At 37.6% G+C, this 16,700-nt stretch overlaps 1 protein-coding gene across 3 annotated transcripts in view; it reads right to left on the bottom strand.

Moving 5' to 3' along the window:
* Window positions 1–16,700, bottom strand: part of mib1 (MIB E3 ubiquitin protein ligase 1) — a 56,848-nt gene that overhangs the window by 38,100 nt on the left and 2,048 nt on the right. For all 3 annotated transcript variants that reach the window (XM_065269962.2, XM_065269961.2, XM_065269960.2), the window contains exons 2-10: window positions 15,127–15,298; window positions 12,360–12,489; window positions 11,077–11,181; window positions 10,413–10,479; window positions 9,055–9,259; window positions 8,758–8,941; window positions 6,431–6,575; window positions 6,104–6,237; window positions 3,740–3,847 (exon numbers count right to left, since the gene is read on the bottom strand). In XM_065269962.2, coding sequence (XP_065126034.1) covers window positions 3,740–3,847; window positions 6,104–6,237; window positions 6,431–6,575; window positions 8,758–8,941; window positions 9,055–9,259; window positions 10,413–10,479; window positions 11,077–11,181; window positions 12,360–12,489; window positions 15,127–15,298 — 1,250 coding nt within the window. The remainder of the gene's footprint in view (window positions 1–3,739; window positions 3,848–6,103; window positions 6,238–6,430; window positions 6,576–8,757; window positions 8,942–9,054; window positions 9,260–10,412; window positions 10,480–11,076; window positions 11,182–12,359; window positions 12,490–15,126; window positions 15,299–16,700) is intronic.

The following is a 16,700-nucleotide window of genomic DNA, read 5'->3' on the forward strand; positions in this document are numbered from 1 at the left end:
CTGAAGCAACTGCTTTATAATAATTAATTAAAAGTTAAAAGACATTTGCAGCCATAAATTAGAATTTGCCTTAATAAAGTATCGGTCTTCTAGGGTGGAAAGAAGTCTATAGAGCCATTTTCTGCATTGAGTACAATCTTTTATCAATAGCTTATAATGCCAGGGGTTCCTTTAAGAATTAGTTTTCAAGATCGGTTACATGTGTGTATAGTAGTTAATAGTTATTCCTGTGGATATCTGATGAAAATTTATTTCAAAACTCAGGGAAATCATAACTGTTCAAGGGACACTCCACTTTTTTTGAAAATATGCACATTTTCTAGCTCCCCTAGAGTTAAACATTTGATTTTCACCATTTTGGAATCCATTCGACCGATCTCCGGGTCTGGCTGTACCACTTTTAGCATAGCTTAGTATAATCCATTGAAACTGATTAGACCATTAGCATCACGCTAAAAAATTAGTTTTTAGATTTTTCCTATTTAAAACCATTTAAAAAATGATCATATTTAACATTAGCAAGCATGAAATCATATATTGTACCATCAAAGTTAAAATGAACAAAAACTATTTACAAATAATGTGTCATCTGTCTTCTTCCCTTAAATAATTCCTTTATAAATATAATAAAAATGTTTATTAACGGTATATAATAATAATAATAATTAGGGCTGGGCAAAAAAAAGTATTCTTCGATTAATCATTTTTTTAAAATGTGGTCGATTCAGAATCGATTCTCAAAGAGCAGAATCGATTTTTTTCTTTCATATTTATTTCTGCAAACATTGAACGAAAGATTAACGTTAATCAAATTACTAGTCTTCTTCACTAGATGTCACCCTCTCTTTTGCTTTGCGCGAGGTTTCCAAGGAGCGAGAGGCAAGCCTGTCATTCATAAATTCAGTGCTTAAAATGGCGGTTTCAGGTGCTTCATCGATTTTAATAATTACCCACTTGTAACCTGCTGTTCACTGTTCTTTTTATTAGTATAGTATTGGTATTTAATCTATATTTATTGAGTTGAATCGAGAATAGAGTATAAAAACCGCCCCGAGAACCGGAATCGAAAATTGAATCGAGAATCGAAATCGAATCGATTTGACAGCTTGTGAATCGAAATTGAATCGATCTGGAAAATCTGAATCGATACCCAGCCCTAATAATAATATTATTATTATTATATTATTGCATTATAAGATTGACATTATTGGATGACTCTGAACCATTTTCTTTTAAGATTTTCACAGGGTGTGTTTTTGAAGTGTTTGACAGACTTACACAAAAATAAATTAGATTCTTTTCCACCATAGGTTGACCATTTTTGTTACATTAATGCTTCTCTGAGAATAACAATTATTTTGCCGTCACGCACAATTCGTAACAAACAACCAACCAAAAGCAATAAAAAGTGCTTTGTGGAGGGCTGCAATCAAAGCTAACAACATTCACAACAGCATATATGATCTCCACAGCAACAGGATCTTTCCTGCCCCTAAAATACCACCAGACGACAGGAAATAAATATTCCTGCTTGATTGTGAGCGGAAAACCCTTCATGTGGCTGGAATAACAATGTCAGCGTTCCAAGTGTCCCTTTTTTCTTTCCTTCTGCACACAAGTAAACAGCAGAGGCGCTGACTGCATGCTAACATTAACTTATCCTCATAATATGGGAATTGGGAGTTCAGTTTACTCCTTTATGTCAATATGCCTCCAAGGCACCTCAAGTCTCTTCTTTACAAACATTAAGAGACCTTTTATGCTTAAAATTCCTGCTACAATAATACAAGCCTAAAATCTCCCAGTACAATACTAACATGGATATAAAAAGCTTTGAATTCTAAGGAGGAAAAGTATCTTCACAGTATAAAAGCACAAATTTTAAGGCTGTGTTTTTTTATAATTCCTCTTGGAAGAGAAAAGTTCATGAACCAAAAAGGCAAGCTTTGATGTGTATCACAACATTGTAAACTTTGATTTGAAGTTTTAATAATTACGTTAGCATTAAATATCAATTACAAGACAATTAATATGATTTTAACTTCCGGAAGCAAACTATTGACTTGAGGCAACATGGCAAAATAAAGAATATACTGGTGGAGTAAGTACCACATCGTCTAAAACACTCCTTTCTCTGATGAACCATAATTATTCATTATTGAATGCAGTACATTATGAATGTTTTCTGCTGTACAGGGTAAGGTCATTAATACGAAGTACAAGAACTGTATGTTATTCTGTAAATGATGCATAGCCATATTCTTCTAATATTTAATAAGCTTCGCTTAGGCAGAAATTCATAATTTACTCGTCCATGTGACTTGTGTAGAACATAAAAGCAACCTTCACACTTTCAGTTCTAATACAATCTTTGTTTGTATCTGGTTAAAATCTGATCACATTAAAGGAAAACACCACCGTTTTCAATATTTTACTATGTTCTTACCTCAACTTAGACAAATCAATAATACCTATCTTTTTTCAATGCCTGCACTTTTAATCTTTGCACAGTGCCTCGTGAATGTGTTAGCATTTAGCCTAGCCCCATTCATTCCTTAGGATCCAAACAGGGATGAATTTAGAAGCCACCAAACACTTCCATGTTTTCACTCTTTAAAGACTGTTACATGAATAGTTACACGAGTAAGTATGGTGGCATAAAATAAAACTTTAGTTTGGAGCCATAGGAATAAAAAGGGCTAGGCTAAATGCTAACACATTCACTACACGCCGTACAAAGATTAAAAGTGCATTCATTGAAAAAAGATAGGTATGTATTAATTAATTTAAGTTGAGGTAAGAACATAGTAAAATATAAAAAAAGGTGTTGTTTTCCTTTAAGCAAGTGTGAACAGCAAAAAAACAAAAAATATCACATGAAATTAGAGATGCACAGATATATCAGCCAGTATTAATATGAATAATCCGTTTTAGTCTGATCACGCTGATTGGAGTTTTTTCCTTATGCTAGGTTCTCGCGCCATATAAAATGTAAACATGTCAGAAGTCATAGTAGAAGCAAGGTTATTATGTTGTTGTAGAAGGATGCGTTTTTGCCACTGCTTTATTAGATGCAGTAGTCCAAACACTGCTGGTTAAATTTCCATATTGTAAGACAACATTAAGGGTGTCTTAATGTCTTCATGCACCACTATTAGAGAACTCTGCATGCAAAGTGACTGCAATAGAAAAGTGTGCAAATATTATGGAGAAAAAAACACCATCTGATCTGAACAGTTGTGATAAAGTGTGAACCATGAACAAAAATCAGATTTGGACTGATAATGTGAACAAGATCAAATTTCAAGTTCTTTTGGATTGTAGGAATCACAGGAACTTAGATAAAAAAAACTAAAACAATGTTGAAATGTCATGGCAGTGTTGATGTAAAAAAAAATTTTTTATAGCTATAAAATATTCTGTTGTTATTGTTATGTCGCAATTTTTCAATTGGGTGAACTTTAGTAGAGAAAAGCAGATGTACATAAAATATATTTGAATTTAACTTTAATAGTAACCTTGCTTGCAGCACCAAAAAATGTGTTTTTTACATGCTGTTTACCAGCTCTATGAGGTTTCCTTGCAACAAGAATGTTAGCCTGAGGTGACTAACAAGTAACCAGATCTAAGTGGCTTAAAAAGTCTGCAGAAAACTGACAGCCTATTATGGTTGCCCAGGCTCTACATGATCCAAGATGGTTAAGGAGCAAAAAGATGTATTGTTCAATGCAGTACATACCTCAGCCTCCAGGTCTACATTATGTTTCAGCAGCAGTTTGAGAACATCCACATGGCCATTCTGGCTGGCCGCCTGCATGGCAGTGTGTCCTGCGCACTGCCCATTCACCTGGAAACAAAAGTCATGGCTGATTATGCATGTGCCTCTGGTTGTGCTTTTGAAACAATGTGTCATTTTTCATAGCATGCATGATCGCGTGTAATTAGAAATATGCAAGTATGCACGAGCGCCTGCGTGTAATCTGCAGCATTGCGGTAAGTTCAACCAGTATGCAAGGACATGAATATTAATGTTGGAGTCCCTGGAGTATTTGCAGGACATGTTTTGTCCTGCTGAGCATATCATTTGGCTGGTCACTCCAGCCAATCAGACTTTGTTTCCTCTCTTCCTTTCTCTCTCTCTGCTTTAAAAAATTACTTTAGTGAGAAGCTGCAGGGCACAGGGCCAGCTCTGGCACCAACACAAGAGAGAAAAAAAGCATGACTTTTTCCTATAAAGAAAAACAGAACTATAGAATTAGCTGTCAAACTAACAAGAAACAGTTTACCCAAAATCATTTTCTGACCCTTGCGTCCTCTCAAAACCTTACATTACATTTATGAGTTTGGCGGACACTTTTATCCAAAGTGCTGAGCTTTACTGACTTCCAATGTATTCAGGGAAAAAACAGCTCAGACATTCTTGAAACTATTTGTTATCAAAATATTTTATCTGGCGGGTCATATGGGATTTGAAACAGACTGAGGGTGAGTAAATTATGACTTAATTTTAGCAAACTATTCCTTTAATTTTATTTGCAAAATGATATTTATTAAGCCATTTATTATTTATAGAAGATTCCTAAAGCTCAAACAGTAGCTTGAGTTCGACTCCCACGAAAACAAACTTGCTCTGAATAAACATATTTGCCAAATGTATAAATGTACATGCAAATTAGAGCTTTGAATCAATTTAAAACTGATTTAATTATATGATATGCAGATTAATTAAATTAAGATGAAATAATGAGATAGCAGTATTTAAAAAAAAAAAAAATACTAGTATGAGACTGAAGTGCATCCCAGAAAAACAAAAAATTCTGGTTAATCATGCTTGCCTTTACCTTAATCTATCCAAGACTTTTACATTACATTGCAGGAAGAAATCTTTATCCAAAGCGACTTGAAGTGCATTACAAGGTATACATAATAAGCAGCATGTGTGTTCCCAAGATTCGAACCCATGACCTTTTGCTGCTATAGCATCTATAGCATTGCCTTACCACTGAGCTATACAGGAGCACTGATGGACCTAAGAAATGAATACTTTCATCTTCATTTGAGACGTGTGCCCAAACTGCTGGCACGTTTTTTTTGTAATGAGATAACTCTAGATTTCACAAACTGCTTAGTTCAGAGAGAGTAAAGCCTTATACATGTGTGATCTTATTACAAAGTTAAAGCAGATCTGGGGTCTGAATGCTTGCAAACTGCATGACACTATAATTAAAATTCAAGCAGCTACACCTACATAAGTATCTTAATACTTAATATACTTGTTCTTGTCCAAAATGTAGGAGTTTATTCTTTTTAAAATTTGGTAAATACGGTCGAGCCCAACATGGACACTCTTTCTGACTATATACTCTTTCTGTGTAAAGTGCCACTGCCCGTGATGATGCTTTAATGTGTCTTTAGGACCGAAGATCATGCGCATTGATCCAGCCCAAGTTCTCCAATGAAACGCAAAAATCATAAAACATAAGCTAATAAATATAGTTGCTCATGTTTATCGGGTGTGTCAGTTTTTTAGTAGCTTATGCTTGACATGGTGAAGGTGCGGACATCACTGAAGCCCATTTCAAGCCCGTTGACATAAACAGAACAGAGGCTCACTGCAATGCTCTGTTTTAACAATTGTTTTCATTAAAATTCATGTATCTTAATTAAACGTAGTATTAACAAGGCTGCTGGGTTGCTGCGTGAGTTTTCTAGAACGTTACATCATTTGGATAAAAAGCTATTAAATTTGATTGTTGTATAATGAAGAATATTTATGTTTTTCCAATTCCAAAGTCTAATAATAATTCAATCATACAAAACTTTTCGGGTTTTGACCATCTGCAAATACATTTTCGGTTTCAGTACAGAATTTTCATATCAGTACATTAAACATGGTAAATGTGGAAAAACTACTGGAGCTGAGACTAAACTTTTTTGGTAGCTAAAGCTAACTCAAATTAGCCACAATACATAGTTAATAAATGCATGTAAAACATTGTGAAAGATTTGAACATGATGTCTGTTAAAATCTGCTAAATGTAATCAAATGGCATGGTGAATGACAGCAATGAAATGATGGAATCTACAATAATATAGCCCTTACATCCACATCTGATCGCTTCAGGATGTCCTCCACTTTGGCCAGGTCACCATTAGCAGCGGCCTTCACCAACTCTTCATTAATGTCTCCGGACTCCTGGGTCTCAAAGAGCTTCTTGAGAAGCTGAGAAAGGCGCTCTGTGGGCACAAAAGGACTGTCGGTATTGCTGTAGTATCATACGGAGTACAAAATGACTGCTGAAAGGCAGATTGCTTAGTTTACTCCATTAAGTTCCATTGAAATACAGGCCTCTTTGACAAACTGGAAAAAAATGACAATGTTCATGGCATCTTGAGGATACTTGTTAACATGCATGTGCGTGTGTAATACCTCCAGAGGCGTTGGTAACAGCAGAACCAGCAGGGGCCACTTTAGTGACAGCGGCTGGATTGTACGTCCAGGATGTCCCACACACCTCGACTTTCAGGTCACTGTCAGAGTAGATCTGCTGAACTCTGCCCACCTTCCCAAGAGTCTGCACAGAAAAACACATAGGCATTTGAGCATCCAATTAAACTAAAACATCCAAGTGTATATAACTGCTAGTGGCATATGGCGAGCCATTATTTCTTTTTCCGTATCAGTTTATTGTTGCCGTACATGTTTGATGACATCACTGAATAACATGTATACACAAAAAATGTGATTTATTGCAGTCAAAAATTGCATGTGAGCACTAAAACAAGACCGGCAATTAACCCACTCTTGTATCCCTCTGAAGATCAGCAAGCAACAACAGGCTTTGTGCTTCAAGTATGTGTTTCTTTGTGGTTGCACAGGTACGTGTGCTTTCTAGGAGAACCAACCTAAGCGCCGGAGAGGGAGAGAAGTGGTGGTCGTGGGAGAAAAATCAATAAGTGTAAGGTCTGCCTTCTAAATTGGCTCATTTAAAATGAGAATACCCAAAGGCTCCCAAGCTTGCAGAACCATTTCTCATTTCTATTGCTCATAACTGCAGCTATTGGGATTCTGTTAAGCTTTGTCCATTGAGGAAAACAAAGTGAGGTGTTCCAAGAACTATAAACAATGCGCAGGACCAAAGCCACCCTTAGCTTTTCACTCCTCTGAAAGGCAGAGCTTCTTGAAACAGCACGTAGATAAAATAAAACAACTGTGCTATTGGTAGGGACGCAATGCCCATCCGCCTATTAAACACACTGGTTCATATGATTAGGTTGCATTTACTTGCCATTTTATATGTAGGCAAATCAGAGACATTTAACACATTTTCTAAGCAGTAAATGTCCTTTAACTGAATAATGACCACTGTGTATTGCGAGTAGTTTAAACTACTGTTCGTCAGCATCTAATTTTCTGTGCAAGCTGGGGTCAATTATCTTATTATTTCAATCTGAAAAGAATCAATCACTTTTTATAAAGAAATAAAAGCTATTTTATAACATAGCAAAAATATATTAGAGCTGTCATAGAGGCTTGTGCTTGAACACTTTGAACTATGGTGCTCATACAGGTCATATAATACAGGGTTTCCCGCAGAAAATGTGTTTGTTAAGGTGGTAGGGTTGTGCCGGTGGGCGGGCCGGGGGCGTGGCAATCAAAGGGGCGGGGTGTACGCATCATGATGAAAATATTTTTATTTAAAACACTCAAATTAAACTCAAATTTGAAGAAACTATGACAGAAAATGAACACATACTAGATTATTAATTAATTAAATGTTTTATCAACAGGCTAGTTATCCTCCAGACAGTGACGGACCATGTCTTTCTCTCATTTCGGCCATGTGGCGCGTGCCCGCTGGCGGTGTGAAGCGCGTCCACGCTATTCTCCGAGATGCACTTGACAGCCTTTTGTGCAACGAATTTTTTTTTTGGACGACCTTGTTAAGGTGGTAGGGTATCCCAGCTTAGGTGGGCCGCCCAAACTGAAAAGTGCTGTGGGAAACCCTGTAATATATTAGTAGTACAACAACAAAACTATTTAACATACCAGGTAAATCTATACTTATACAAAATATAAATACATATGTAAAAATTATTTAATTTATACAAATAATCCTGTTTAGAAGTTTACATACTCGGGTTTTAAACTTGTGATTTGGCTCTAAGCATGAATAAAATGACTATATGTGGTCTTTTATGACTGTTGTGCATGATTCTGTTATTTGGGACACAGGACAACTCAAAAACAACAAATCCCATAAGGCTGCAAGCTGTGATTCTCACACATGATATTAAGAACTGAGAATAACAGGAACAAGATAATGTGCAAATTTTTGCATTGGAGATTAAATTTAAACATTCATTAAGCAGCTACTAAAAAATGAGATCTTATTTATTATTTTTTTTAAACACTAAGCATCTTACAGATTCTGCAAGGGTTATATAATGTATTACGGGGGTGTTTAAACTGTGGGTTGGGACACACTTGTGGCATAAGGTGGGTCAAAGTGCCGCTTGGCTGTAGTCTGGATGGCACAAGAACAGTTTAGTCCAATTAATGACAAGCAATGATAATGACTTTGATAAGACAAGGTATTTTGATATTGCAATTAAACTTACATTTATTTAATCAAATTGACCCATTAAAAAAAATTATCTTTGTGTTGGTGGGTCCCATTTTGCGAAATAAAAGTTTGGGAACCCCTGATGTACAAGCACTCTATATTCAGTAAGAATAAGGCAGGTGATACTCACTGGCAGCATAGCTTCAGCCCACTCTCCATGTCCTCTCTGGAGCAGTTTAATGCGATCGATGTCATAGCAGATCTGGACCAGATCTCCCACCATGAACTGAGAGCTCCCGCCCTCAGCACCAGCAGCCACCTCTCCGCTGCGCACCACATTTGCTTTGGTGAGTACAGCTGGGTTAAACGTCCACCTACAAAGCACATGTGGTTTAATGTTTTTTTTGCTTCAAAAAGAAAAAAATCACGGGAGGTTTGTGTTTTTATGTAAGTCAAGGAATAGCTAATACAGTACTGTGTTGCTGACCTGTTTCCGCTAGGGTACTGCACAACAATGTCATGGTCTTCATCGATGCCACAGACAGTGCCTGTAGTGGTGAGGGTTTCAAACATGCCATCTGTCCAGCCTCCATGACCGTGCTGCAATGACTGAACGATCTCCAGATCCAGATCAATGTTGACCAAGTCTCCTATTTGCAGGCCTCCTGGGTTCCTGTTCCCATTCTGCTCACCTATATAAAGTCACAGAGGTAAAGTTTAGGCGATTCATCACCATTTCTGCTCAGGGTCATTATGATCTAGACCAGCATGTTTTTTTATTGTTTTAAGTTTAAAATCTGGGCAAAATAGATTAAAGTCAGGGCAAGTGTGCAAAGCACAAAGACTACAGTTTTGTCTTTTAATTAGAAGTCATTTTAGTATACCATTCTTGTATTAAACCTTATACAATTGGTTGGGACAGTAAAAAGTCAATTATGGCCCAAGTTCAAAAAAGCTTTTATAAAGAAATGCTATACTGAACTTAAAAACCAGCCTCTCCACAGCATCTAGTGCTGACACCTAGTGGAGGCAACTCACAGTTTTCACCAAGGCCACATTTACACTGCATGTCTAAAGTGACTCAATTCCAATATGATATCGGATATGACCGACGAACATGTAAGCAGGAAAAAAGCGAATAGATTCTCATATTAGTTTAAGGCCTCGTTCATATGTGGAAATAAATAAAAAGTTTTTGGGAGACAACATTCTTTGTAGGAATTCTGTGCAATAAAAGGCAGAGACGAGATGCAATAGTACCCAAAAAATTGTGAATAAAGAATATTTATTTTATTTTAATTTTTGTATGACCATTTATGGGGAAGAACTATTATGGATGTGACATTTCTTTGTTATTGACGTGACAATTCGAAAACTTAAAAAGCACTCAAAAATGCTTTTAAACACTTTAACAGAGATAAAGTATTTAAACCACCAAATATTGACATCTGAGATATCAGTATGGTTAAAAGTTTTGGGTAAAAACTTTCCTTTTTATAATAAGGTTGACATTTGCATGGAATTGCCCATAATAATTTTGCCTATGTACACTGCATAACGTGACATTAGGGCGAACCATTGACGTTTTGTTGCGACTTATTGCAAGGCCAGATTAAACTGTCCCGGGTCAGTATGTCTACCTTGAATTGTTTTGCCAACTGTTTAGTGTAAATGCAGATGCCGGATACGAGTCACTTTCAAAAGATGATGTAAGCGGGTTGGATATAGTCAATCCAGCTTTATAAAGACAAAAATGACTTCACATGACGCATAATGCTTGATTACCCCTTCAAAACATATTGTAATGATACATTGATGATACATTTAGACAATTTCACTGCTTACCCAACACTGGACAGTGGTCCCTGTAAAAAGTTCCTCCTTTGGCATCTTGCACACATTTCAGATCAGACTAAAGACAAAAAAGTTAATTATCACAAATTTGTTCACAAGTGTTTTGGGCACATAATAAAAAAATGATGTGCTTAATACTAGGTTAATTCTAAACAGCATAAAGCCCAGTCTGTGATACATTCATCTGCATGTCATCCTCTTTTTTCAGATCTTATTAATAATTCCAGTGGCAGATGGCTGCGCACAACCTCTGGATGTATTGCAATAACAGACAAAAGCTTTTGCCCAAACACATGATTGGCTGAAATTCAGATGTCGCAGAGTGTCTCACAGCCAATGAATGCAAAGCCCATGACTTCCATGACCCCGGCACACTTTCTGCAGGACGTGCCCCCAATTGCTTTTCCTTTGGTCTTTATGTTGATCTCTCTCTTGTGAAGACAGAGAAAGGGAACAGACGTCTTTTATTATGTAGATAGCTCATGCAGCTGCCTTTCACAATGGCTGCCCTGCACATGGCTCTTTGTAAAGAAGACCGGCCTGCGGGACAAAAAGTCTGTGTGTGGTGTAGCGTATGTGTAGGGGGGGTGGGTGGCTACACAAAAGGCCAAACTAACTGCCATCATTTGTGTGAGTAGTGGTGGGGGTGGCTCACCATGCCCTCGAATCCCACTCTGTAAAGGTTCTTGGCCCCGTTGTCCCAGAGGACGTAGGCTGCGCTGTGGGGGCTGGCAGCACTCCAGTCCTGGATCTCAGTCACCTGAAACAGAAGAGGATGGTGAGGTAGAGAAAAGGAAGTGATCCAGACAATATATAGTGTGTGTAGGAATTGAGGAGGACTATTAATCGTTGAAATTTTAATGGTTGCTCCCACATCAGCCACAACTACAATAGACTACATTCTGATTCAGTCAGCTTGCAAAGGACCATGAACGTTTCGGTAATATCATTATGCAATGTGAAAGCAGAAAAGTGCTTTGTAAAATGTTTCAATTAATAATGTTATGTAAAAGTCAGTTTTTAATAAGGCGGCCTTAAATTGAAATTGTATTTATGCATATATTTAACAATTACAGAAAATATCAACCGCTATAACGCCGAACTGTTCTAATGCTGCGTTCAGACCAGTCTCGGTAGAGGGGTTAAGCGTGAGTGATTTCAATGTAAGTCAATAAAAAGATGCGTTGACGCGCGTCTGGAGGTCTCACGACGCGAATTGGGCATGTAGTGCGGTGCGTAGACACGATTCTGCCTCTTTTGCGCATCTAGTTCACACAAATGGCGCAAATTGGGTGTTGCCGCGGGAAACGCGCGAGTTGAAAAATTTTAACTTTGCCGGATTTGGTTAACGCGGCAAATCAGGAGCTTGCTCTAGTAGTGATGTGATTACAGAAAGCAAGCGGAGTTGCAGAAGCCACTCCCATAACACTTAACAGTTTTTTTCAACGGAGTTTCAAAGGACTATAAACGATCCCAAACAAGTCATAAGGGTCTTATCTAGCAAAACGATTGTCATTTTTGACAAGAAAAATAAAAAATATGCTCTTTAGGCCTTAGTTTAATTAGGAAATATAACTAGTTTTAACAAACATGCCTTACTAAAACATTACTTGTGTGCATTTTGTGGCAAAACAAAGGGCACTGATGTATTTTAGGATATGTCTATGCCAGTTGTTTTCAGTTTGGACAGCTCTTACATTTATTTTAGTCTAGGACTAGTCTAATCCCTGTCCGGGAAACAGACCCTTTATGTTTTACTTTTAAACAGTCATTTTGTAGGGACTGAAGCACCCTAAGGTTACCTAATGCAGGGGATTTGTGTGTGTGTGATCTTTGTGAAACATGCAGTGAACATGCATAAGCACAACATGTTGCAGCTTTAAAGGGGGAATGCCTTCAATCCAGAGAAGAGGCAAGGTTAACATGTTGAGACATTACCTTCCCTCTTCTGCCATTCCCGCCATCCTGATCTTCCCACTGCCAATCCACTCCCCGCACAACCCGCCCTCCTGCAAAGATGCCCCGGGCTGAGATCTTCTTCGACTTGCGACGAGATTCCAGAAGAACTCTGTGTATACACGTACAAGTAATTTACTAAATAAAAATAATAAACAAATCAAGCAATAAAAAACAGATATGACCAAACTTGAAAATCTGAAAAAAGGCAGTATAACAAAAATGTAGTGCATTAGAACTATAACATGATGGAAAAGAAAAAGATGTGAACTGATAAAAAAGGTGGAGTTGGAGACTGAACTCCTGCAACTCTATGGGACAGTTTTCCAGACAGGATTTATATTAATCCCAGACTAGGACTTAGGTATTTTAGGACATTTAAGTAGTTTTTACAAACATTACTGGTCTGCATTTTGAGATAAAACAATGGCACTGATGTATGTTAAGATATGTCAGTGCAGGATGTTTTTAAATTAAGCCAGCTCAAACATCCGATTTATTCTGGGACTAGGATAAACCCTGTCAGCAAAACCGCCCCTACAGAACCACACAAGCCAGTTTGCCAGATAGTTTCTTTGGTTTTCCAGCTTTGGTGAAATGCAGAGACAATTTCTCACATACACATCAAAGGGACAAATGAACTATCCTTTGAGCATAAAAGCGAAGAATTAGCAGCTGTAAACCAAATCATGAAAAAGCAGCTGCCAAAGGAAACACCCAGAAACATCTTCACAGCAAAGCCTGACTTCTGCACTGTCTTTGTCTGCTATACTGCAGTAACCATTCTCACAAGGGAAATGCAGTCACACTTAGTTGAAAGGGGACCAGCTGTTGAGCTGACCTATTGTTTCTTTGAGCTCATGTTGAGGGCAGTTATGGATGACTGCCACGAGAGACATCTTAGCTGCTAGACTTCTTAATAGCCTAACCATATGGAGACCATGAAAAAGACTTTACTCACGGCAATAAAATGAAAAAGATGGCAACTCGAGACACAAAATGACAACTTGGTTTTCTACATTTCAAGTCAAAATGTTTACTAGGCTATCACAGGGCCAACAGCTATTGGCTGCCAGACTGTAAATCAAATGTATATTTAAATTATATATGTTTTTAAAAATACATAATAAGTCATAAGTTTAATACATCACTCAATAAGCATAACAGCCTGGCAACCAAAGAGCAGCAAGCTGGCTTTAAAATCATGTTTTGATCTTAAATGAATCAAGGATTATTCCACTTTCTTAAAAAAAATCCTGAAATTTATTTACCCCCATGTCATCCAAAACGATGTCGTCTTTCTTTGTTCAGTAGACTTTCCATGATTTTTCTCATTTTAATAGACTTTATTGGACCTCTACAGTTTACGTTCATAATGCAGTTTAAAATAGCAGTTTCAACACAGCTTCAAAGGGCTCTAAATAATCCCAAACGAGCCATAAGGGTCTCATCTAGCAAAACTAGATTTCGGCAGGAACATTTTTTAATTTGTACTTGTGAAGATTCTTGCCCATTAATAGACCCCTTCACGGTTCACGTCACAGGCTGTTCCCACTGCGCATGTCGGGGTCAGAAAAGTCATTACAGCAGATTGAGTTGCGTATTATTCGGTATCGTACTTACGTCGTGGGCTGTGAAAATCGCACCAGGTCTTCCGTTAAGTTTTCGCAATTCATGTAGAATCTCAACAACAAAAAAATACAACACCTGCGGCTGCAAGCAATTAACGTGCAGACTGGGACAATGCAAATATCAAAGAGGCTTGTGTTTGTAGTGCTCAGTTCATTTGAGGTAAGTCATCATTTTTCAGCCCTGTTAGATTAAATTATAAAGCCTGGATGGAATGAACAGTTTGACCCCATGCTGCGCGCGCACCCGATAATCATTCAATGTTTACAAACCTTGAAGGGGTCTATAGAGCCAAATCTTAAGCTTGTTGTTTTTTTTACACAATTACTAGAGTGCACTCTAGCAAGAGAATTAATATAAACAATATACCGTGCAGATGTACTAAGGGTCAAACTAAACTTCATAAATACATAGCTTCTTTTTAAGTACAAAGCAAATTTATAAAACAAAATTGTGCCAAAATAAACCAACACTAGTGTGGCCTTAACCATCACAGTACTTTTAAACCACAACTTCTCATCCTTCATCAGCCGTGACACGCCAGCGCGACCTCATGTAACGTGTAATTGTCAATAATGTTCTGGGATCGCTCCCATAAAGAGAAACTAGTAATATTGCCATAACATTCACAGAAAGCATTTGTAGAAACAATGTCGTAAGGGGCGTGCTGTAGTGAGGGGATGCGCGTGTCATCGCAACCAGAAATTATGGTTCAGCTCTTTGACACAGGGATTTAAACGCAGATCAACATTTTTGATGAGAAATGTCGGTAAACTGGACTGAAGCAAAGATCAGGGAAAGATTAGATTATTCACCAGCATGACAGAACAGTACATCAAACGTTCGTTATGATCTTGTCATAAACTAAAATGCACGACTGTGTTTGCTTGAAAGAGAAATCATGGAAAATTGGCAAAGTGCAGGACTTTAAATACCTCACATATCTTTACAGAATCTTTATGGTATGTGTGTGAATGTACGCACAGATTCCGAAAAATCATTGGCAGTGTGAATGAACCAAAAATCACGCGATCCCGGACAAAACCCGGACACATTTTCTGTAATCACTGTGTGAAAAGGGCTAAGGAGTCAGGAGTACAGGGAGCAGAGCTATCCTCACCTCTCACTTCCAGGGGTGGTGATGCGGTAGAACCTGTGGCGCAAGTGATGCTTATCGCCATGGTAACAGGTTGTACAGAGGTCATAGTTGGTGCACTCTGCACATTTCCATCGTATCCCGATGATGGGCTGCTGCCGACAGGTGTCACACATGGTGCCATCATGTTTGATTCCTGTAACATTGTAATTACATGTGTACAAGTTAATGGCGACACGTAAGGATAGTTTAGAAACAGTTCTTAAAGATGACATGTTGATATTTCTTGAATTTATCTAAAGTAATTTTAAACAGCATTTTTAACCATGTAGCTGTATCATTAAATGGAAAATTTGTACTTTAACAAATAAATCTTTTACACTGCATGAGTGATTTACAATAGTGAATATTAAAACAAGTAAAGGGTCCAAACAAAAAATTTAAGAAATTGTGACCTGTCCCAGCAGCCAAGACATTTACCCTCCTTTACCCCATTGTACTATTAAAACCAAAACATTTCATTTATACATTTTTATGTGTTATGTATGACCCCCTTCCTCTCTATATCATTACGTGTGTGCTTGCTAATTAACATTCTATACACTTGACTTACAGTGCCACTGAATGTATACAATTTTTAGTATGCATATTCTTTGGGAATCGAACCCATGACCTTCGCGCAGCTAACGCACTGCTCTACACTAATTAAAATACAGAACACTAATCGTTATAATCTTTGAAAATGTCCTTATCTACAAATGCATATTTGCTTTTAACGTCCAGGGCTCCAGAATGCTACCAAATGGTCGCATTTTGCCACCAAAATTTGAGAGTGTTCCACTGAATTTTACATCTAGTCGCACATGTGCGACCAGTAAATTTGACCTTTTTGTGATGTGACACTGAATTTAAAACAGCACATTGTACTTTCTGCATCTATCATCAAAGTATTTATTGTGACCTGATCCAGCAAAATGAGTCACAGTGACCCAAATTTCAAAATCGAGATTTTGGTACCAATGAAAAGAGGAGACCATAAGCTTTCAAATGATATCCTAGTCAAAGTCATACCTTGAATGGTTTTAAAGATATAGACATTTGAATTAAGGTTGTCTGTCCTCTTTTTCCAACTGAAAACCTGAGAAAAACGCCTTTAAAGTTTTTTGCCCGTTTTTTGTAGATATCTTTCAAAATCCATTGCATTTTTAAAGGGATAAACTATTTATTTTACAGCTTAATTTGGCCAAAGACATTGATATTAATGCCATTACAGTAAACCAGGAAAATAGCTTATAAATCAAACAGAATGATGTTTATTGAAAATGTGAAGTAACAGGTTTCTGTGATGGTTGGGATTTGAGTTAGGGGAAGGGAATAGAACATTATGTCTATGGAATGTCCCCACAAAACAATGTGTGTTTGTGTGTGTGTTTGTGTGTGTGTCTGTGTGTGTGTGTGCGTGCGTGCGTGCGTGCGTGTGTGTGTGTGTGTGTGCGTGCGTGCATGCGTGTTCGCGCACGTGTGTGTGTGTTCGCGTGTGTGCGCGCGCGCGTTCGCGTGTGAGAGAAATTGAGAGGCAGAGAAACAAGCAAAAACAA

Source organism: Paramisgurnus dabryanus, chromosome 6 (genome assembly GCF_030506205.2).
Source record: "Paramisgurnus dabryanus chromosome 6, PD_genome_1.1, whole genome shotgun sequence".
NCBI classification, from domain to species: domain Eukaryota; kingdom Metazoa; phylum Chordata; class Actinopteri; order Cypriniformes; family Cobitidae; genus Paramisgurnus; species Paramisgurnus dabryanus.